The following is a 21536-nucleotide window of genomic DNA, read 5'->3' on the forward strand; positions in this document are numbered from 1 at the left end:
GGGCCAATGGAGACGTCACAAAACATGTTGGCCAATTGTGCAAGAAATACTCAGATCAACAACTCATTTACTATTTATTTATTTATTTATTTATTTATTTATTCTATTGAGGGGTTAAGTTTTGAAAGAATAAAAACATATGATGCAAACCTAAGTCTGTATGTATTGTTTCTTTTGTATCATACATGGCAAAAGCAAAAATACACCTTTAATTGCACATATTTATTAATTCATCAATTCCATTTTAAATATATCATATAGAGTAGGTTAGAATGATTACACTTAATTATGCCTTAATGTGTACATGTCTTTAGGCGAGGCACAGCAGGGGAAATGTATTTAAATAAAAGAAGCATAAAAGAGTAAAAATAAAACAGTAAAAGTAAATAACTAAAAGTAAAAAGCAGAACAAGAAGAAATGATAAAAACTGTCTAAAAACACAGATTGTGTAACAGGTAACATCTAATTAAAGCGCAAGATTGACCAGCTCCTGCAGATCTCAGAAACCTGTTGCTTATATACAATGAACATTTCAGAAATATATTCAGGGCCCAGACTTTTTAGTGACTTGTAGACAATAAGTAACACTTTGAATTCAATTCTGTATCTGCCTTGAGAATTGGAGTAGCATCCTCTCTTATCATCCTTTGAGCTGGACCCCTAGCAGCAGAGTTCTGAATAAACCGTCTTATTAGGTAAACCAGTGAAGAGCGCACTGCAATATAATCTGAAACTTTAATGCTGTATCTTGTAAAGGTGGGGCTAATTTTAACAATTTTATGGACTGCTGGGTTGCTTAATCTAAAAAACATAATTTGTAATTTTTCCCTTCATATAATGTCAGACTAAACAAATATGATAAGATGCACTGTGGCAAAACAGGTTTTAATGCATTTAAGAGAATTCTGTTGAGATGGTCAATGGGAAAACACATGTTGAGGCATAATTAAGATTACATGGTGATTTTTATGGTTCCATCTTTACATTAATGATTTTATGGTGAAGTCTTTGAAATTCAATTGTGAGGCACTGAGTATAATTCTATTTACTTAACATGTTTTACTGCCGCTCATTATCAAGAGTTGTTAAACACAGATGATAAGCTGTCTTTACATCGACAAAGATGATAACCTGTGTTTATATGTCTCAAATCTGGCAATACTATGACAGTCACCACCCCAGTTTATCCCTTCATCCCAGTAATATAAAAGAAATGCTACGAATTAAATGCAAATCCTGTCTTGTCAGAAATCTAGCACTGACAAATTTGTTATATATGAAGAAAGTACTTTATACAATTTATTTTTTAGGTTAAACTCATGTTGTCTCATTTAATCAATTAAAAATATTAAAACAAACAACAAAGTGTCAATTGCACAATTTATTGGCAAAGAAAATATCATTAATGGTTAGTGAACGCATTCCACTTCAAATATTCATCATCACACATTCCTGTTTTCATTCTATTATAATTTCCAAATAAAAAACCATTAATAAATTCAGCTCACATAAAAGTATAACATAACATTTTTTATACTTGCATGTTATATTCGCAAGTTTCTATTAAGCTTAATTAAAGGCACATGTAAACATTATTAGAGCATTACAACACAGTAACATAGATATTTAACCCTGTATGTGATGTAACTATTTCAATATTTTTTTCTTATATATTTTATTGCACATTTACCATCACTTAAACAAAAACAAAGAAAAAGATTCATACAATCTTTGGTTAGCGTAGTGATAAAGTGAATTTTGTGTGTAAGATCCCAAAGATTATTCCTTCCAGGAGAGAAAGTAGAGCTTCCCCTGTCCGTCACCACAAACCAGCTCAGTGGGTTTTTCTGGATTCACCTCCAGAACCAGGACAGGACCTCTACACACAAACATACCCACCTGGAGGAGGAGGAGGACGGGAAGAGAGTAGAGGTGCACAAAGAAGAAAAAGTAACAGTTATTGAAAGGTAGGTTAAAATATTTAAATATATTAAAATATTTATAAAAAATAAACATTATTTCAGGAGAATGGATAAGATTTGTTAAAACACAGCACAACTACTAGAGTAATATCTGACAGTTTGAGTCTAAACCTATGAATCTAAAAGTCTAGCTTTATTGTACTACATTATACAAATCCCATCTCTCAGTACCTTTGACTTCTCTACTCTGTCCTAAGCCCATTTGTTCCTACTGAAGACATAGATATTTAAAAGCATGTCCCAAATATAGCATTTTGATTTTAAGAAAGCCTTGGTAATTTCCTAAGACAGCTGGACACTGTAGTCTTTAGCTAACATTACTCAAACAGTAGTAAATGTTGCATTTGTTGGGGATTATTTTCAGCTGTGGATTAACATAAATGTATTACTCCAGTGAGGCCTTCAGGCAGCAGAGTGGTGCTCTTACAAAATAAAAAAGCACAAATTATCATAGTTTTTTTATTCAAGAAAAAAAAGGGGACATGTGGGTAAATCAGCTTTAGCCCAGCTTATCTCAGTAGCTAGCCTTAACTAGCCAGAGGGCAGTCACTGCACATCGGTTTTTACTTCTGTTATTTTGAGTTCTTCAAAATTTTCTTGGTCATATTCTGGTCTGAACTTAACTTTCAGCAAACGCATCATCACTGCGTTTTTGCTTTTGCAATAAAGCACAGAGCAATAAGATATTTACTGGTTTGGATACACACACAATAATAGTGATTATGATCAGTTCTTTGTTAGTTTTGGTCTTTTCATGGGATTCAGTGACGAAACAAAGACTACAGAACATCACCACACGTATCCTTGAAGACTCTAATGCACCTGTTTCTTGGTGACTCTGTCCCACAGCTTCACTGTCCTGTCGTAGGAGGCTGAGATGACGGTGCTGTTGGTGAGTCTCAGCACACTGATCCTGTCACTGTGAGCCTGAAGGCAGAACAGCATCATCATCGTCAAAAACAAAGGACAGTTGCTTATTGTTTACAGACAGAGTGGTTTTTTTTCCTGGGAAATTTCATAGCTGAGACTGTCATTTAAAAGTAGTGCTGAAATTATCATTCAATCAAGAGGAAAATTAATCCACAAGAATTGATACTGATAATCAATTAATGATTTATTGTGGTTGGTTTCACCTTCTCAAATGTGAGGATTTATTCTACCTCATTCTGTCATCATTCTGTCAAAACAGTACTCAATTACAGTAGCTGAGCAAATATACTTTTTTTTTTTTCTTAGTTATTTTCCACCACCGTGATATGAAATATGCACTAATCTCTCTCTTCTGTCCTGTGTCAGAGTAAAGAGTCTCTTACGGGTTTTCTGTTGTTCCATGATACATCCTCTCCAGCCAGGTTAAACCACATGTTGCCCTTTATGTCCCCACACACAACCAAATCTGAAAGAACATTCAGCACATTAGATGATCATGTAATAAACAAATAAACAAAAAGCCGGCATGTACAGAGGTAGCAGTAGTTCTAGTAACTGCAGCTATGCTTGAAGTAAGAGCAGTAATTTTAACAGCTATAGTGCAAACAGTGTTGATGTTTGTATTAGAGTTTTAATAATAATTAATATTTTTCTAACAATCAATTAATCATTCAAGTCATCTTTAAAACAAAACAAAAAAAAAAACTTCTTACTCTTATGTGAGTAAATTTAACATAATGGATTTCGGATCGTTGGTCGAACCAAATGTGTAATTTGATGACTTTACCTTGGACTTGGAGGAAAGTGTGTTGGACACTTTTCACTGTTTTCCAATGTTTTAGAGACCAAATGATTAATCGGAAACATAATCCAAAACTTAATCAGTAATGAAAATAGTTATTGCAGCCGTAGTTTGTACCTCTGTCCACAGTTATAGCTGTTATTGGGTTTCTGTTCTTCTTCTCCTCCTTCTCACATTCCAGTCTCAGTGAACTGAAACCTGAATTCAGGTAACAATTTTTGGAGTCCATGGTAAACTGAAGAAAGAGAGGACACTGTCATTTGACCTCATCTATAATCAGGATGATGTGCCTGCTAAGATGGACAAAAGAAAAAGAAAACTGCTACTTTTCTTTGTAATGTAAGAAGTTTTGTTTACTTAGCTCTATATCATTCTGTTTTCTACACTAAAATACAATGTTTTCTTTTTTTAGTTTCCTTAATTGTTACTCTCATAATGAGCAAGTACAGTTCACCATCAAAATGGTAGTAACAGTGAAATGTATGGAAGCCTAGAAAGGCCATACTCAAATATTTCTTCTGTAGAAATTGTATACTTAATGTAAAGCGATGATATTGAGGATATTGAGTTGCAGGTTTGGTAAAACTCACAAGGAAGCCGATGTTAACTTCTTTCTCTTGTTCGCCCACCAGCCACATGCTTTTCTCATCATTACGAATCAAACCCAGAAATTTGATTTGGTGCTCCCAGCTGCAAAAATGACAAATACAAAAGGAGCTTTTAACTTTACTCTAACCTTTTAAAGATAAAACCTCTCAGTGTAGAAGAAAACAAACCCAGTGGCACAATATCTGGAACTGAGCAGGCCTGTTTGCCAATAGAAGCTGTGTAAATTAAACTTAAATATTAAATTTAAACTGTGCATTAAACGAACAATATTTATCAGTTTCAGCTAAGTAGATATATAAGTAGATAATATAAGGCTGTGTTTGATTTAAAATACTTTTACTACAAAGAATATCATCGTATATAGTCTAGACAGCCTCAAACTTTCTGATCACCCCCACAATAAACAAGTTTGTCTTCTTTAACACTCCTCAAAACTAAAATTCACATAATGATAAAAACTTAAGGCATTTCAGGAAGAAGTCAGATTCCTCTAAACTTCAAATCCTAATAATCAGCCCTAATCAACCTGGACAAAGATTCATTCAAACCCTGCTCAACCCCACAAAAACCTGCACAGAGGTTCTGGTACATGCTGTGCAGTATGCAGCATTACTCTGAGACTTTGTGGTTCCAGTTGTCTTCACTCGTGATGTCCAATATCACTTCAGTGTTGGTCACACCGAACAGGACAGAGCAGTAGCAGAGGTGGACCACTGGCGTCGTCACTGTGTACGTGGTCACCTTCACCAGGCTGGAAGCAACACAAACACAAGATAAAGCAGGACTGGTTAGTTTGTAGAATCAAAGGTGAAAGTATGATGGAAAACCAGTCAGGCTGATATGGCCTTCAATTATCATTATTATTATTACTACATGATATTTTTTAGTACTTCCCAGCATTATATCACCATTATTCCTAATGATCTAATTAATTAAATCAATATGACCTGGACCTGGATAAGTGGCAGAAAATGGCTACATTCACTGAAGTTCATTCAATGTTTGAGATGAGATAGCTATTAGTTTATTGATGTGTAATGTCTCAGCAGCTTGCAACTGGATATAAAAACATTTAAAATACTAACACAACTGAACTGAATTTGAAGACTTTTGAAAGACCTGTGTTGCCCCGTGTTACTTTGGAAGTGAATTACAAATTGTGTAAAGCTAAACAAACAAAAAGTTCAGTAAGTCTCAGATTCAATGAGCAGATTTGATATCAGGTTTGTTAAGATGCTATTGAACCCAAACACTACACAGACACGAGGTCTCTTTGGCAAGCGAGGAATACTGAACTGTTTTATTCAAAGTTACTGTACGGTATGCCAAGCAAATGCATTCTCCCATTTTTTTACTTTTGACACGGTGTTAATCTTATATCACTGCAGATCTCAGCAGACTCTCTGAAGCTGCTTCAGAAATAATCTGACTTTCCCAGAGGAGGGAAGAACAGTCTGTGGCCGGATACAGTGAGGTTGTATTCTGCATTCTGCTGATGTGGCGTCTCATCCATACACGTATTAATCCCTACCAAGACTGATTACATTTTAAATTTAGGTCAGGGAGCGTTCTGAGAGATAATGTATTGATTTTGACATACTAATCAAATAATGTGTAATTCACGTTGCAAATACCTGCAAATTTAAGATATCAAATCCAAAAAATATCTTCCTCATGAAAAAAAAAAAAAAAAAATTTTAATGTAAACATCGACAACTTTCAGTTTGCCTTTGCAGATTCTCCTCATTAAATGTGTCACATGTAAATAAATGCTGGTTTCAATAAAAGTTTGTTTTATTTTAAATGAGAATAACTTCTTTTTGGTTGTTGTTTACCTTGCTGTGCTGTGTTGTTGATTCCACACCAGCTTCCATACGTCAACAAGACATTTCATGTAGCTGACAGCAAACTGGCCGCAAGGCATGGAGCAGATCGCTGTGACGGCGCTGCCTGCAGCCTGACACACACACAAACAAACAAACAGACACACCACGTCATTACACAAACACCCGCGAGCCCAGTAGAAACGTTCATTCTTGTGCGTTTCTTCACCTGCTTGTGGCCAACCACTGTGTTGCGCTGCCACAACTCCAGCAAACCAGATGTATAACCAACGAGACACAAGTCGTCTGTCTGGGAGAAGCACACGGCTGTGACAGGGCCCGAGGGGCAGAGGGGACTCTCTGAGCAGGAAAGACAGAGAACAGAGGTGAAATGACAGTTTGACGTCTGACATCATACAAAACAACTGCAAAACAAATCTTATTATCATCCTTTTCTTATGTGATCAGGAGATTTTTTAGTAACATGCAAAAACAAAATAAAGTGACTGATGCCAGACCAAGAGGAGAGAAGCCTTCAGGGTGAATCATTTTCTTCCTTAAGTCTATTATAAAGTGCCTTAATCTACAGTATTACTTTTCGTCCATGTCCAGCGTCGCACAGAGCAGTCTTCAGACACGGTGAGGAATTCTGGGACTCCCTGTTTGCAAACAGCTCCATGAATCCCACCACTGTGACCCTGGAAGGTGCTGAAGTGCTCCATCTGCACGTTAAAATACAGGATGTGAGGGAGGAGGCAAAAACTGAAAAATAAGTGACAGTGAGCACTCTTTTTATCGTGGTCACGAAGCTTTAGGAAGTCACGTTTGCTCTGCATCTAGACCAGAACTAAAGATGAGACCGAATCAGAGAGAATGTGTGAATAGAACAAAAGGCCACAGAAAACGACTGATTGTAGACTAATCTTCATCAATGAGAAGGACACAACTGACACACAACATAATGACAAATATTTTAACAAATTAGGATTTTTATTTTTATTCAGACCTGTAGCGGTTTCCAGAGCTGCACTGTGCCGTCATCAGACGCAGTGCAAACAGTCATTTCCTCTGGGTTGACTTCAGTGTTCTTGTCTTGAAAACAAAAATAAATATTAAAATAAAAATGAGGCTTGGTGACACATGACATTGTTCAGTGTGAAAGAAAAAGAAAGAGAGACAAATAGATAGAGAGAACTTGTATTATTAGAGTTACCTGTGAGGAGAGAGCAGTAGTGTATCCGCTGCTTGTGCGCAGTGATGTGGCAGATTTCGATGTTGGTTTCCCATTTCCACACATGCAGCGCTCCCTCTGCACAGCCGGCCATCACATACTGTCCCTGCACAAAGGAATAACAAACAGCAAGTCAACACAGAAGCCAAATGCAAATACAAATGCATTGAAAGATAAAGACAAAACGCTTAAATTCCTGCTCTGTACACAGTTGATGGAACTCCACCGACACATCAGTTGACTGTTAAAAAGTTTTTCAGGCGGGAAGGAAAACAAGATGTGTTTATTTTCTGAGAGACAGATGAATGATCCTCTCACCAGACAGCAGACAGAGGTAAGAGGACTCCTCCAGGAGATTTCCCTGAGACACTGTCCCGCCTGCAGATCCCACAAACAAAGCCTCCCATCGTTTGAGGAGCTAATCTGGAAGAGACAGATGGAGGCTGATGAAGACAAGTTTCTGCAGGTTAATAGCTTTATATATGGGGAATGACCTGTAGCTCAGGTTAGTTACATTTCTTGACAACACCCGTGAAGGACAATGACGAAGACTCACCACACAGTCTGGAGTCCAAACACAGCCGGTGATCCAGTCTCTGTGAGAGTGAGGGAGCGCCTTCGAAAGAGCAGCAGGAGACGAATTCACGTCCCACACCATCAGGGCCTGAAACAAAGACACTCTTATGATTTTAACACAGTCGGCACCAAGTCTGACACAGTAGTTTATGTCCAGCATGTCTGGAAAATGATGCGCATTCAGTATTTTCCCCTTTAAAATGTAACTTAAGGTCAAAAATGTTATTTTTGACACCACAGAAAATGTATTGGCAACAATTTAGGAAATGCGTTAATCATACTTTTTTTTTTTTTTTATTTATGTCATGAATCAAGCAAAATCTCTAAAGTTTAGGATTAATACCTTTTATAAAAAGCTGTTCTAAACTTATTCAAGCCTTTTGTGGTACTTTCGAGCTTATCTCACAGCCTTCCTCAGAGAATGAAATTCATTGTACTCGTCAGACTCGTGTAGAGAACTTTAGGTACGTGAGAACAGGTAGTTGTATGTGAGAAAGGCTCATTCACTGAAGAAGGCCATGAGATGCAATCAAAAGCTCTGGAAAAGCTAGAAAGTGCTACAGGCTACAGCTTTCAAGATCTGAAGATAAATAAGACTCCTTAAAAATACTCTCATCCGATGTAGCAGGTAAGTTACACCCAGCATCACATCCCTGCACAGAAACAGTTGAACTAATATAAATATAAATTGAAGATTAAGATCCACAAAATTCTGAATAATTCTACCTGATCTTTTCCACCGGAGAGTAGCTGTCCACCATCAGGGCTGAAAGCCAGACAGGTGACTCCTCCACTGTGGCCCCTCAGCAGCGCATGAGGCTCAAGAGAGGGGTCAAGGGTCAGCTCGCTCAACAACCACAAGACAATGGTGAAGTCATCTAATCCAAAGGGAAATGCAGACGAGCAAATAATAAAACATTTACTAGTAGAAAGAAGGAGGCTGGCAAAAGCAGCTTAAGAAATATATTACGCTGTCTGGCACCATGTGAAAACGTATTCCAGGACATTCTTTAAAACACCTGTTTGTGTTTTTTACTTCACCGTCACTAACACTGACCTGAAGCTGTCGCCAGGTAAGTGGAGCTCTGTGCCAGTGCCAGGATGGCGCCTTGCTGCGCAGCAAACTTTCCACACGCTTTCAGGCGCCCTTTCATCCCCTCCTCCCCCTCCTCTCTCTTCCAGACCCTCAGACGTTTGTCGCTTCCTCCAGACACCAGCAGCTCAGGTTCGGTCTGTTCTGCGTCCAGAACCACCCACAACAGGCACAGGATGGACGTGTTATAGTCGCTGGAGGCCCAAGTCATCTCACCTACAATTAAAAAAAAAAATCATTTATAGTTTCTTTATCCACCAGATCTATTTAGGGATTTTTTTAAAAGGTACATTATCTTAATTTTGTGCAAGATTAATACAGAGTGGAGGAAGATAGGTGAGTTAGGAAAGAAATACAGGAGGTGACTCATGATGAAGTCAGTCAGGTTCAAGATTCAACTGTACGCACCAGTCAATGCAACATATTAGTACGTTATTCAGTGTATATGGTCATCAATATTTTATAGCTTTGTTACTATTGTATCTGTTTTATATCCTTGATATAATGTCTGTGATTCTGTCTATTCCTCTATCATCCATACTGTTTTATATCCTTGGTTTATTTTGGTATAAACCTTAGAAAACCCAATATTTGACGAACTATAATTTTCTCTTTTGGTAAGAAAGAGAGTAAATTTCTGTATAAAACACGCTTGAAGAACAGATGTTGTTGTCTTCCAGGGATGAAGTGTGATTTCTCCAGGCTCGTAGTGTGAACACACACCTGTCTCAAGACTGAAGTTTTTGATTCCTTCGCCGTGGTATCCCACAGCAGCATAGTCTCCGTTTACAGCCACACACAGAGCAGCAGGGGCCGAGTTTACTGACTTCTGAGGAGGCTCCTGTTCACACTGAAACGCACACATATTTAAAGGAATATGAAGAGAAAAAAAGAAAAATACTGCACAGGTTGTTCATTATTCAGTATGTGAAACTGTTCCTATTCTCTTCAGCTGCTCACAAATGATTTATTATCCTCTTGTTAGATTCTAATACAACAAAACATTGGTAATGAAGTCTTTTCTTCAATATGTGACTTTACTTGCACCTAATTTCTGGAGCACTCATACCAATTACAGCAGTAGACAATAGTTCTTCACAATGTGGCATCTATCTTCTTTTCAATCAACTGTTCACTTATACACACACACACACACGCACTATGACATGAAAGACAGCTAATATGGATTGAGACGAGCTAGATGACTGATGAATCATGCATAAAAGAGAAATCAGAACTTACTGTGTCACATTTTAATGCAGTGACTGAACGTCCAAGTCCTCCTGACCAGAGCTGGAGCTGTTTTACATGAAAATAAGACAGAAAGAAAAATATGATTCATTTCAAAAATAAGTGAGAATGGGCTCTTAAGAGGAAACAGGTGCAGTTGTCCTGACCTGCAGATTTAAGGTTATTTTTTTGTACGTGCACACAGCGATGTCTCACCGTGGAGTCTGAGCCGCCGCTGAGCAACATAGCTCCTTCATCCAGGAAGGTGAGGACCTCTGTGGCTCCGCAGTGAGCCTGGAAACATCCAAGGCAGGTGGAGGTGGGCACCGACCACACCCTGACCTCTCCAGACACAGAGCCAGAGCAGAGCATGGAAGAAGAGGAGGAGAAGGAGAGACTGCGTACTGAGTGCTGGTGACCAGACAGGGGCTGAGGAAACACACAGGGGAGAAACAGTGGTTTTATTTAAAAAAGAAAAAAACATGCTGATAATGACCCCACAACATTTTACTTTATTTCAAGATTAAATGCTTTAATTTGAAAGAGTGAACATCGAGTGAACCTGAGCTCCCTGTGCGAGGCACGTGGAGCGTTTCCTCGGTCTCTCCTCACTGTAACTCACCGTCTGAGTTTTATTCTGGAGCCAGTTCCACACGATCACGTTCCCATTCCAGCAACCAGCAGCCAGCAGGTGACCCTCGGGGTCAAAGGTCACACAGTTCAAAGGGCTGGAGCTGGGCAGGGCTGATACCTCATGACCTTTGGTAGAGGACCACACCTGAAGAGCAGAATAATATCCAGACAATATAAATCAAGGATGGACAGCATTGACTGTTTCAGTAACATGTACAATTTAATAATAGTGGACAGTGAAATTTAATAGCGATAAATTCTATAATAATATTTTGATCTGCATTAGCTTCATCAAAGTTAAAAAAAGATTAACAGCTATTTAAAATCACAAATAATAACTAACTAAATAACAATTTTCCAAATGACAGGATAAACATAAAAAAACCCCACAATGTCAACAAAAAACAAACTGCACAAAACAACAAATAAAGATGAATCTGATTTGTTTGAGACTAACTTTCAGCATGAAGTCCAGAGACACAGTGGCAAGGTGCTTATGGTCTGCAGTGACATCACTTGCTGTTATCATATTAGTGTGGCCTTCAATGAGAGCAGTCCTGCAGGGAGAGGAAACACAAGCCAGTTCATGCAAACATCAGTAACCTGTTGTGTTTCTGAAGAAAAACACAAACCCAACAGGACTGTGGGATTTGTACAGTCCGAGATGTGTTGCTGATTCTCTGTCCTCTCACCTGCAGCCATTCCCAACATCCCACATTTCTATTCGTCCGTCAAAGGAGGTTGTAACGAGACGTCCGTCTTTCAGGAAGACGACGCTCGAGATGCCGTCACAGCTGCTCACCAGAGACTTCACCGTCTGTTCTCAGCCACGACAAAGTCAATATTAGACATTTTTGCAGCTTTTTTTCTCAACTGTGACAATTTGATTTAGCTCAGATGTTTAACATGACATACTGACATTTAGAGTGTTCATGTTCTGGAATTCAATTCTCTGGTTATCAGATTTTTTAAATGTCATTCATACATGAAACCTGGTTTCTGTAATAATGGTAGAGAAACCCATTTTCACAGCTAGATTTCTCCTGGACAGAGACAATTTTACATGTGTGCATGTGCATGAAAAAAGACTTCAGACAGGTTGAGCAACGCAGGAGGATTCAAGGGAAAGAAAAGGACGAGGGAGGGGAGAAACCTGACTGATGACCTGCTTTTACAGTGACCAGGTCACTACAGTGCATGAAAACAGCTGATTATAGCTGATTTTGAACGTGAACAGTGTGTTAACGTGTGAACAACTAGTCAGCAAATGAATCATGAACCATGAATACAAACCATCCAGTCAGTCTGTAAGTCAACTAATTGTGTGACATGATGAAAAAGTGACAGGATGAAGAGGAGAGGCAAAAAAAACTACATTACTATTGGAAAATAATGATCCATAAAACCCCACATCCTGGAGTTAAAGTGTGTTCGTACCTGTCCCGTCTGTGTGTTGATGAAATGCAGCGTTCCCTGTCCAGTACCAACCACCATCAGCTCTCCATCCGGACTCACAACCACACAGGTGGGTTCGGAGGAGAAGGTCGACACCAGCTCACTGCGGCGAAACACACACACATACGTGTAAATCAATATCTAACACTAAAGTAAATGAATTTTCAGTGCACACAACGTGAATTTCTTTTCTTTTAACAGACATGGACACTTACCTGGTCTCTTGAACTATCTGATCTTTGTTGTTTAACCACTCAACTACCCGGACCCCTCCTTTTCCCACCAGGCCTTGCGCCCAGGTGTGAGCGGACGTCTCCGGAGGCTCGTTGAGGGCCTGCTGAATGAAAAGAGGCGGCCAGGAGGAGAGCAGGGGGGCGTGACGCTGCAGGAAACTCCGGCAGTCCTGCAGACGGTCCTGGAGGCCAACTGAGAGGACAACACGGAAACTTGCATGACGACTAAAACACATTTGGCAGGAATTTTAGGGTTAAATGTATTTAAAGCACTTACATGAGGGTGCAGACTTATGCTTCTTATCTGCAGGAAAAACAGCATTTCACAGGATACAATCAATAGGATTTATTTATTTTTGTCACTCTGACAATAATAATGCAATAATTTTAAATTCATGTAGTTGCAAACAAGAGAACGTGTGAAGGAAGGGAAATACCACATTAATCGTGCAGTATCATCATGCACACTCACCGTACAAGCTGTAGGTCTCCAGGAGGTGGTGCAAGAGGCCGTGGCGGACGTTAGCATACAGGAAATAGTAGCTGGAGAGCAGGGAATGGAGCGCCTCCAGCTGGACACTCTGGATCTGACCAAAGCCGTAGAGAACCGTCAAGGGGTTAAAATCTAAACTAAGTTCCCTAGAGGATTTCTTTGGATCTACAACATTTCTCTGTACAAGCTAATTTTCCTGAATTTGCACTGAGCACATCATTACAGCTTTAATCTGAATTCACTGCAAGCTTTCACAAAACTTTGTCAAATGATAAACACTGTAAAGGCTTCATGACAGATAAGCACCAACTAACAAACTAGAAAAAGGAAGCAGAGTAAAAATGGGCAGGTATGTTTCAGTTGAACATATAATTAAATCAAGATCTACTCTGACTGAAACGTTGCAGTTAAATCAACCGACCAACACCATAATGGATTTCCTCTTCCTTCTCAGACTGATGAGAGTGTATTAGTGAACACATGTACGGTGCTTGTTCGCTGTATCACCAGAGGTTTATACCTTAGTTTGTTAATTGATATCGAAGCACTATTGTTCATGTTGTGTATTTGTGTAGTGAGTGGTGATAGACGGTGACTAACCAGGTTGGAGGGCAGGTGCATAACAGTGCTGGCCTCACAGTGGAGGAAGGTGTCTGTTCCCTGGGGGTCAGCCAGTGCCCACAGATGAGCTGTGAACAGAGACAGAGTGTAGAACGGGCCACAGAGACCTACACTGAGCGTCAGAGACGAACCATGTGATGTGCACTTTACCTGCCAGTACGAGGTGAGCTCTGGTCCTATCGCTTTCTGCTGGGAGGAGAAAGTCCTCAAAGGCCCGCCTCACCTCTGGGTGCGTTAGAGCCAGCAGGTCGTCAGTGTCATGGCAATGAGACGGACCAATCAGACTGCAGGAAGGGATCCAAACAGGTTTAATCTTCACTTGGGTTGTTATCTGTAATTTTACTCAGACCTCAGCGTACTGTATATAAACAGACTGGCCAAGATGAATATTATACCTCTAGCATGCCTCTATCATCTACACAATAACTAATAAACCCTTGGTTTTGTCTCAGAGATGTGGTTAAGAACACAAACCTCAAGAAAAATTAGAGAAAGGGTTATTGTTTTATTCAAATATGACAGCGAAGAGTGATCAAAGTGTGAAAAGTGACATCTGAAATAAAAGTAAGCCCACATTACTGCATATTACAGGAGAGTAAAGATAAGAAATAGGCTGTAGCTACAATTTCTGTTAATATTTTGAAAAGCTTAAACAATGAAAAAATCCTAGACACTTATTTTCCAAAGCAACTAAAGTCAAATCCCAACACTGGCATTCCCATCTCTTGGATTCACTCTGTTTTTAACTCATACAGGATTCATACCTTTGTAAACTCTGCACAATGAGGGTGAAAGTGGCCATGGGAGTGCTTCTTTTGGGCTTCCTGGACAGGTGCAGCACTTCCTGCCACGACACCTGGCCGTCCCGGGAGGACAGGTCATTGCATGTGTTCAGCACAGAGTACAAGTCTCTCTCCCTCAGGCCTGTGGATCAAGAGGAGAAAGTGATGAGGCAACCAGAGTCCCTCCTGAAGTCAAGCTTATTAGACAGACTTTGTTGCAGTGCAACACTTGCACCAACGCCAGTGATAAATTAATCAATGAATATTCTGGCACTCACTTTATTCTAGTACTATAACAACACGCTACTACTACAATTTATCAAATGTGCGTTTCCACAAAGAAAGCTAAGAATTATGTTAAAACATCTCCTGGACTCAACTCACCTGTGGGGCTGACAGTGAGCACTGCCAGGGTCCAGCGGAGTCCCAGCATGCCTCGGTACTGTGAGCAGAGTCTGTCCAGGCTGTGCTGCACCAGCTGGCTCAGGGACTGGGGCAAGTCCTGCAGGCTGTCCTTCAGCTGAGACACAAAGAACAGAGGAGACACTGAGATCGCTGTAATCATCCACAGGCTGAGCTGCCATGTGCAGAGGGATTACGTGTATATATCACGGCCCAAAGCTTTTCAGTTAATAATAAGTTAAAAAATAATAATTTCAGTTCATATAAACACTGTGAGGCTGAAACCAGAGAACGTTGGACAGTTTTATTTGAAAGGTGAAAAATTGATGGCAGAATTTTTTTTAATGTATTAATCAACTAATCGTTTCAGCTCTAACATGTATTTGTTTTATTTTTATTATCTTCATGTGCAGCTACCACCTCATGACTCACATATTTATTGGTCATAAAGCTTCTGTAAAGACTTATTTCTTTATTATGATTTGTTTATCATTTTTATTATCATTATTTATTATAATCTAATGCATTTATTTTGTCTCCTCTATATCTATATCTATCTGTGGTGAGGGGCTAGGGAAAGCCCTGCATGTCAGTAAAGTGAGATCAGACCTTATCAAAGGAGGCAAAGTTCCTCAGGTCTTCACAGGCCAGGTGCAGGTAGAGAGGACTCACTGCTCCCTTCTTCATTATCAGCGTCTGGAGCTGAATAAACACAGCATTGTTTTAGTGATTTTTTTTTAAAAAAAAGGACGAATTGATAAAACATTAACGAGTGTGGGGAAATCTTATGTAAGGAGAACCTGGTTGTTGAATGCAGAGTCACTGAGCTTCTTCCCAAAGGCGTCCAGTCCCTTCTGAACTATCTCCTTCCGGTCCGGCATGGTGAGCTGTCCCAGGGTAAACAGGATGGTGCTTCTCTTCTTGGCCAGGGTTTGTAACAGAGCTGCTTTAGATGTGACGCTCACTACCAAACACACACCCTGAGAAGAAGGAGGGAATAAGTGTTTCACTGCAACAGACAAATTCCTATTGAACATCTCGTGCTTATGTTCCATGATGTATTTAATTCTGTTATGCGGGTTCTGTGCGGGTTGTCTGATGACAGAATGAAGCCTACTGATGTGACTGACCTGTGGAAGCTGCTGTGGGATCCAGTCAGAGCTGAGCTGACCTCCGCCATCTTGGACAACTTCCACCCCATCAACGACCAGCACCAGAGGTTTGTTCTGCTTCATGTCAGCCAGCGTGGAGTGAAATTCTGACAGCAAATCTCTGAGATTAGGAAACATACATAACCACACACACAGGTGAAAACCACTATTAACGCACAGACCACATGGCGAACCTGCACATGCTAATTATTTTCAGACAATTCAAAATCCAATCACTTGTAAGAGTGGGGAAGAGGTGACTCCTTCTCTGTGTCTTTCATTTTCCTAAACCACTGAACGAGGCAGCGAACGAGGTTCTCCACAGAGCGTGCCGATTGGCTGGCAGCTGTAGAGTAGGAGATGACATCACAGACCAGGTTTCTCCTGGACTTGACTCCCGTCCTGAGGGCGTCTGCTAGAGCAGCCTGTGTGGAGACAGATAAACACGGGTCGCATTGTTGCCGTCTACAGAATTTTTTATTAATTTATGTGAGGAGCTCACTCACAATTTTTTTTTTTTATATCATTCTTTCAAAAGTTTATTCTATCAGTGAAAAAGTTTTAGAATACCTCAGTTTCTCCATTTTTTAAATATATTTTTTATGTATTTATGTAGATTCATGTCTAAGTGTTTCTGAAATTAAAGCAGAAACAGTTGGTGAATCTTTTCGTTTAACTAAATTAAATCTAAATGTTTGCCAGCCGAACACACTCATGGATTTATTTCTATATATTGTTCATAAAGTTTGTCCAAACGCTGTTGCAGAAGTTCCCACAAATGTGTTGCACTTCCAGGTTTCTTTGCTTTCACCTTCTGTCCTGTTCATCACAAACTGACAACACGGAGCTTCCGTCTGGAGACTGTGCTGGTCTTCATCATGTGAAACCACTGTCAGGTCATTTCTTCTAATTTAGTTTTGACATAACCTCAGAGTGTGTTTTGGATCATTATCTTGTAGGATGAACCAACTAGTCTGACTTCCTTTGTCATGTACCTGCAGGGCGATGCTGTGTAATCAGGCTTCAGAGGGCGAAGTAACAGTCTGTTCAAACACAGTTTCTGTGATTAATCACCAGAAGTTGAAGCACCTTCAGGAAATGTTTGCATCAACTTTCAAGGCTTCATTAACTTTCACTGCTGCAGGGAAGCTGGAAGAAAAGCTGGAAGTTAACTCTGGAAAAAAAAACTGCTTTCTATGAAATTTACATTATCTTTCAGTTTTTGTTTTTTGTTTTCAGTTTAAGTTTTCTGCTTATCTTTGTACTATTTCAGGTTATTCACTTGATCTGAACTGCCTACATGTCAATGACAGCTGGAGAAATGGGTTTTTTTTTTTGTCGGTTAGTTTATTTGAAATGAGGTTGAAAGTGAAGACTGACTTTGACTTGATGTTCAAGGTCAAAGTCACCAAAACAGAACATTTCATCGCAGTCAAACACAAAAAACAATAATAATTCACAAAAACTCAAGCACTTCAGCAGAACTAGAGTAAAACTTCCAAAATGTACCATGAAGACAGTTTTGCCCTCTCCAGGTCCTCCCTCCACCACCATCACCCCTCCTTTGGTCTGGACCTGCTCCACCATCTCCACGGCTCCAGACAGGAGCTTCGCCCGGCCAAAGAACTGCCTCTGCACCGCCCCCTGGTGCACCTCCTGCTCAGTCACGTCTGACGCAGCTTCGGCCTCCTCATCCTCCTGACACAGGGAATAGTAATGAGGTTATTGTAATCTACTGTTATGTTAACAGAGGATGTACATCTTTAGTTTGAAATTATATTTTAATAATGATACCAATAAATCATTTTAATTAATTCAGAATTAATTCAAACAGAGAGGAATAGACGGAAAAAATCCTTTGACCAAAGGGAAAATTTATATGGTACAATTTTTGTCATTTCTCTTGTTTCATAAAGACGAAGAAAAACTAACTTCCACAAACTGCTTCTCAACTGCCATCCAAAGGTCCTCCAGCACAGCCTTGCCAAAGTCCTCCAGGTTTTTCAGATACGGTTTCCCCTCTACAACACCTCCCCACTCACATGGGTAACTGGGACAGGAAGACAGACATCACTTCAGGTGCTGTTTGAATGTTTTTTTTCCCATTTCAGAATTTTTCCAGATCTAATCATCACACAAGCCCACACTGCAATCACTACAGCAAACATTACAGAGGTTTAAGAATGGTCTGTGATTTTAAGATAATCTGAAATGCAAAAATAAAGACTAACAGCTTCATTGTTATTAGAACTGACAGGACTCACTTTTCAGTGACCTTCACATCACTGGCCCGGATCCTATTTTTCAAAGCGTCCATTTTAGACTCAGCCTCCTTTGACTCGGGAACAAAGTGTGATCTCCAAGCCACCGGAACTGATCTGAGAAGCATCAGAGAAAAATTAAATGAAATTATAACAGCAAATACTTTGATTTCAAGCAAACTGTAGTTTAAATACCAAGACTCATTCATTCATGGTTGGAAGCGTACTTTGTGATGTTTGGATCTCTGAAGTAGCAGAACATTCGTTGTTGTGCTGTGTCGGGAAAAAGAGCCTGAAACTGACGGATCTCCATCTCTGTGATGGACAGACCTGCCGGGGCCGACGCCAGCTGCACACAGAAGAACAAAATCACCTTTTTTTTAATATATTTTAAATACAAATTTAAATTCACATGTAAAGACAGGCGCCTTTTTCACTTCAAAAAATTTCACTTCAAATTTTTTGTGATTTTATGTATCACTAAAAATAATCATGGTGATCCGATTGGCCTGTTGATCAGTGACAATAACGTAATACTTGTTCATCTAAAGATGTACAGAATCTAATTTGCGAAAGGCTGTTTTTCAATTGTCATGACTGTTAAAATTAACCCATTAAAAAAAAAAAAAGAAGAATGCAGAATTGTGTTTGAATAATTTCCTTTTTATATCCTTTTTTGGAGAATTCAAGTGAGTCAATATTAATCCTCACATCAGGAAAAAAAAAAAGATCCACAAGCCTTAACACAGCATTTGCTTTTTAAGTGGCATGGAGACACCGTTTCTGCAGAAAAACTTATGAATTCTTGTATAATTTTATGTGATAATGACAAGTCTTACCCAGCTGTACTGCGGCAGGTCAGGGAGGTCAGGTTTGGGGGGCACCAGGCCATACCTCTCCCCCAGGATTCCCACCATCATCTGGCTGCGACACACCTCTGACAGACACAGCGCGGTGACCCGACCCGACTCCTCCTCCGTCACGCCCCAACGCAGCTCCACCTCCTGCAGGTAGAGGCAGTGTGGCGCAGCACGACGCCGGAGCTCCGGGAAGACGCTCCGCACCAAGATGTCCCGCTCTGCGTGCATGTCCCTGAAGGTGGAGGAGATAAAGACGCGCACACCTCGCCACCTGAGGACAGAGGAAGGAGCTGGTGTTAAGGTGGTGGGCAGAAGGTGAACACACTAAGAGGAGGGGTATATTAGAGATTACAGATCTGCCTCCCAGGGTTTATGCTCTTCCGTCACCTTTTAGCCATTCAAGGCCCTAAAAAAAACTTTTTCTGCCAAAATCAGAACAATTTCTGTTATTTCTTTTTCTTTTTTTCTAAGCGAGATTTGACAGTTTATGAGCTGTTTGTTCAAAACAAACCCATAAAGTCATGAAGAAGCAGATTACCTGAATTTTTGAGTTTTAAAATCTTAAATAATGATAAATAAATAATACCTAGATATGCTTTTTTAAATTTGTCATCAGGATTATACAAAAAGCACTGATCCGATTTGCACTAAACCTGGTGCAGGGACGGGGCGTGGGCCAGGGAAGAACTCTGTCACTTTGCTTCAACACTGTGAGATGGGGCACTTTTTGACATTTTATATGATATTTATCATGAATATTTAATGTTATAAATAGTACTCAGGATGTAAAGACAACTTTTCAGGGGCTTTAAATAAGAATTACCTTAACTTGGGGCTAACTGGTATTGGGACCACATTGTTTGTGGTCTGAGGGCCTTTAGCTCCTTCTGGTGGTGGGATGTTGTACAGTTTGTCCAAATGCTCCAAGTGGTCCAGCAGCCTGGAGGATCCTCGTTCTGCCACAAACCTGATCAAACGTTGAAAGAAATAGTTCAGCGTTTTTGGAAACATACGATTATTTGCTTATGGTAGATGTGAAGAACAACAACACTCTCACATCTGTAGGATAAAAATGAAGCTGGAGCCAACTACAGATTATTTTAGCTTAGACTAGCAGAGACTGGAAACAACTTGTCTGACACAAAATCCACCTCCCAGCTCCTCTAAAGCTCACTAATATTTGCCATACAGTCATGAGAGTGGTTTGCGATCCTCCAACTTTCAGAGCAGATAAGAGATTTAACACTTCTCACGTTTATACACATTCTCTAAATCAGCTGTTGGATGAAAATGAGCAACCAGACATTTTACCTCAATATTTGCTCACTGAAGCCGGCCAGCACCACACGGTTCCTGTCCGTGGGGTATTCTGTGTTCCTGCAGTAAGTGAATGCAACAGTGGATTCATTCAAGATGAGTTAGAAACAGGAAAGGGAAACAGAAACCAGCCAAAAGGTAAATGCTAACTATGTCTACTTCACTGTACATTTTTATATCAAGAAGAAGCACTGTGATCAATGTTAGCTTCCTAACACTGTCTGAGAGGCAGACAGTAGACATGTATTACCGCTCCGACAGGTAGATTTGCACCACGAGGGCTTTGTTGTTTATTTCCCTCCTGTAGTTCCTGATGAAAAAGTCGATTTCTTCACTGATCCAGCTGTCAGCCACCACGATGATGTTGTCGATCTGAGATACAAAAATATGTGAGCACTACCATCACAAAGCAGCAGTTCTCAATCTTTGTTAACAAACACGCACAGTTTCAGGTTCCTGGCGAAAAACATGCGTTGTTGTTCTTTGTTGCACAGGGGACACACACAGACCGAGTAGGTCGTTTTTGCATTTCATTTTCACAGAAGAAAAAAAAATTATTTTAATGATCATGATGTGATTCTTGCTGGGGCTTGTACCAAACATCTGGAGAATGGGATTTGTCGGCCGGGGCATCTCTGTAGCACCGCAATGCTTCATTTATGGTCTGTTGTAGCCACACATATCAAATTGAACTACATATGTACAAATAAACTAACCTTGTTTTTCTCATTAAATATTTTGGTGCAGTAATTCCGGTCACTATCTTCATATTGCTTATCTGCATATCCCTGTGAAAGAGAAGTTTTCATTAATAAAGGCAAAATTCAATGAACAGAAACTTCCTTCAAAACATACAGCTCACCTGTTATTCTACCCATGCAGAAATCTGATTCAGTTGTGGCCATTACAGTGACCTATTTTACTTATTTTTTTGAAGGAAGAGAATTTTCTAAATTCCTTTCTTAGATGTTAAAGTACTTAAAGGTCCCATATTTTACACTATCACAGTGTTTTATGCAAGAGAGGCTCTGAGCCTCCCTTCTGATTGGCT

The 21536-nt window shown here is 39.8% G+C and overlaps 1 protein-coding gene across 4 annotated transcripts in view; it reads right to left on the bottom strand.

Annotated features, from left to right (window-relative positions):
• Window positions 1–1367: 1367 nt before the first annotated feature.
• LOC139628824 (telomerase protein component 1-like) overlaps window positions 1368–21536 on the bottom strand; it is a 30363-nt gene continuing 10194 nt past the window's right edge. For 3 of the 4 annotated variants that reach the window (XM_071490906.1, XM_071490905.1, XM_071490903.1), the window contains 42 exons: window positions 21202–21273; window positions 20736–20857; window positions 20480–20545; window positions 19992–20135; window positions 19148–19439; window positions 18536–18657; window positions 18312–18425; window positions 17980–18097; window positions 17557–17745; window positions 16285–16472; window positions 16027–16168; window positions 15697–15876; window positions 15506–15598; window positions 14879–15014; window positions 14477–14636; window positions 13863–13996; window positions 13692–13780; window positions 13071–13185; window positions 12876–12902; window positions 12581–12791; window positions 12348–12468; window positions 11603–11727; window positions 11368–11467; window positions 10900–11055; window positions 10494–10706; window positions 10290–10346; window positions 9771–9897; window positions 9012–9263; window positions 8681–8832; window positions 7935–8042; window positions 7697–7801; window positions 7361–7484; window positions 7154–7239; window positions 6743–6869; window positions 6377–6507; window positions 6160–6281; window positions 4938–5075; window positions 4306–4405; window positions 3833–3950; window positions 3297–3379; window positions 2806–2910; window positions 1368–1900 (listed from right to left, as the gene is read on the bottom strand). In XM_071490906.1, the coding sequence (XP_071347007.1) occupies window positions 1781–1900; window positions 2806–2910; window positions 3297–3379; window positions 3833–3950; window positions 4306–4405; window positions 4938–5075; window positions 6160–6281; window positions 6377–6507; window positions 6743–6869; window positions 7154–7239; window positions 7361–7484; window positions 7697–7801; window positions 7935–8042; window positions 8681–8832; window positions 9012–9263; window positions 9771–9897; window positions 10290–10346; window positions 10494–10706; window positions 10900–11055; window positions 11368–11467; window positions 11603–11727; window positions 12348–12468; window positions 12581–12791; window positions 12876–12902; window positions 13071–13185; window positions 13692–13780; window positions 13863–13996; window positions 14477–14636; window positions 14879–15014; window positions 15506–15598; window positions 15697–15876; window positions 16027–16168; window positions 16285–16472; window positions 17557–17745; window positions 17980–18097; window positions 18312–18425; window positions 18536–18657; window positions 19148–19439; window positions 19992–20135; window positions 20480–20545; window positions 20736–20857; window positions 21202–21273 (5484 nt within the window). In that variant the 3' untranslated portion in view covers window positions 1368–1780. The remainder of the gene's footprint in view (window positions 1901–2805; window positions 2911–3296; window positions 3380–3832; window positions 3951–4305; window positions 4406–4937; window positions 5076–6159; window positions 6282–6376; window positions 6508–6742; window positions 6870–7153; window positions 7240–7360; window positions 7485–7696; window positions 7802–7934; window positions 8043–8680; window positions 8833–9011; window positions 9264–9770; window positions 9898–10289; window positions 10347–10493; window positions 10707–10899; window positions 11056–11367; window positions 11468–11602; window positions 11728–12347; window positions 12469–12580; window positions 12792–12875; window positions 12903–13070; window positions 13186–13691; window positions 13781–13862; window positions 13997–14476; window positions 14637–14878; window positions 15015–15505; window positions 15599–15696; window positions 15877–16026; window positions 16169–16284; window positions 16473–17556; window positions 17746–17979; window positions 18098–18311; window positions 18426–18535; window positions 18658–19147; window positions 19440–19991; window positions 20136–20479; window positions 20546–20735; window positions 20858–21201; window positions 21274–21536) is intronic. The other variant, XM_071490904.1, reaches the window with a different exon arrangement.

This window comes from Trachinotus anak, unplaced genomic scaffold, assembly GCF_046630095.1.
Source record: "Trachinotus anak isolate AG129_WGS33_773 ecotype Australia unplaced genomic scaffold, CSIRO_AGI_Tana_v1 ptg000012l, whole genome shotgun sequence".
NCBI classification, from domain to species: Eukaryota; Metazoa; Chordata; class Actinopteri; order Carangiformes; family Carangidae; genus Trachinotus; species Trachinotus anak.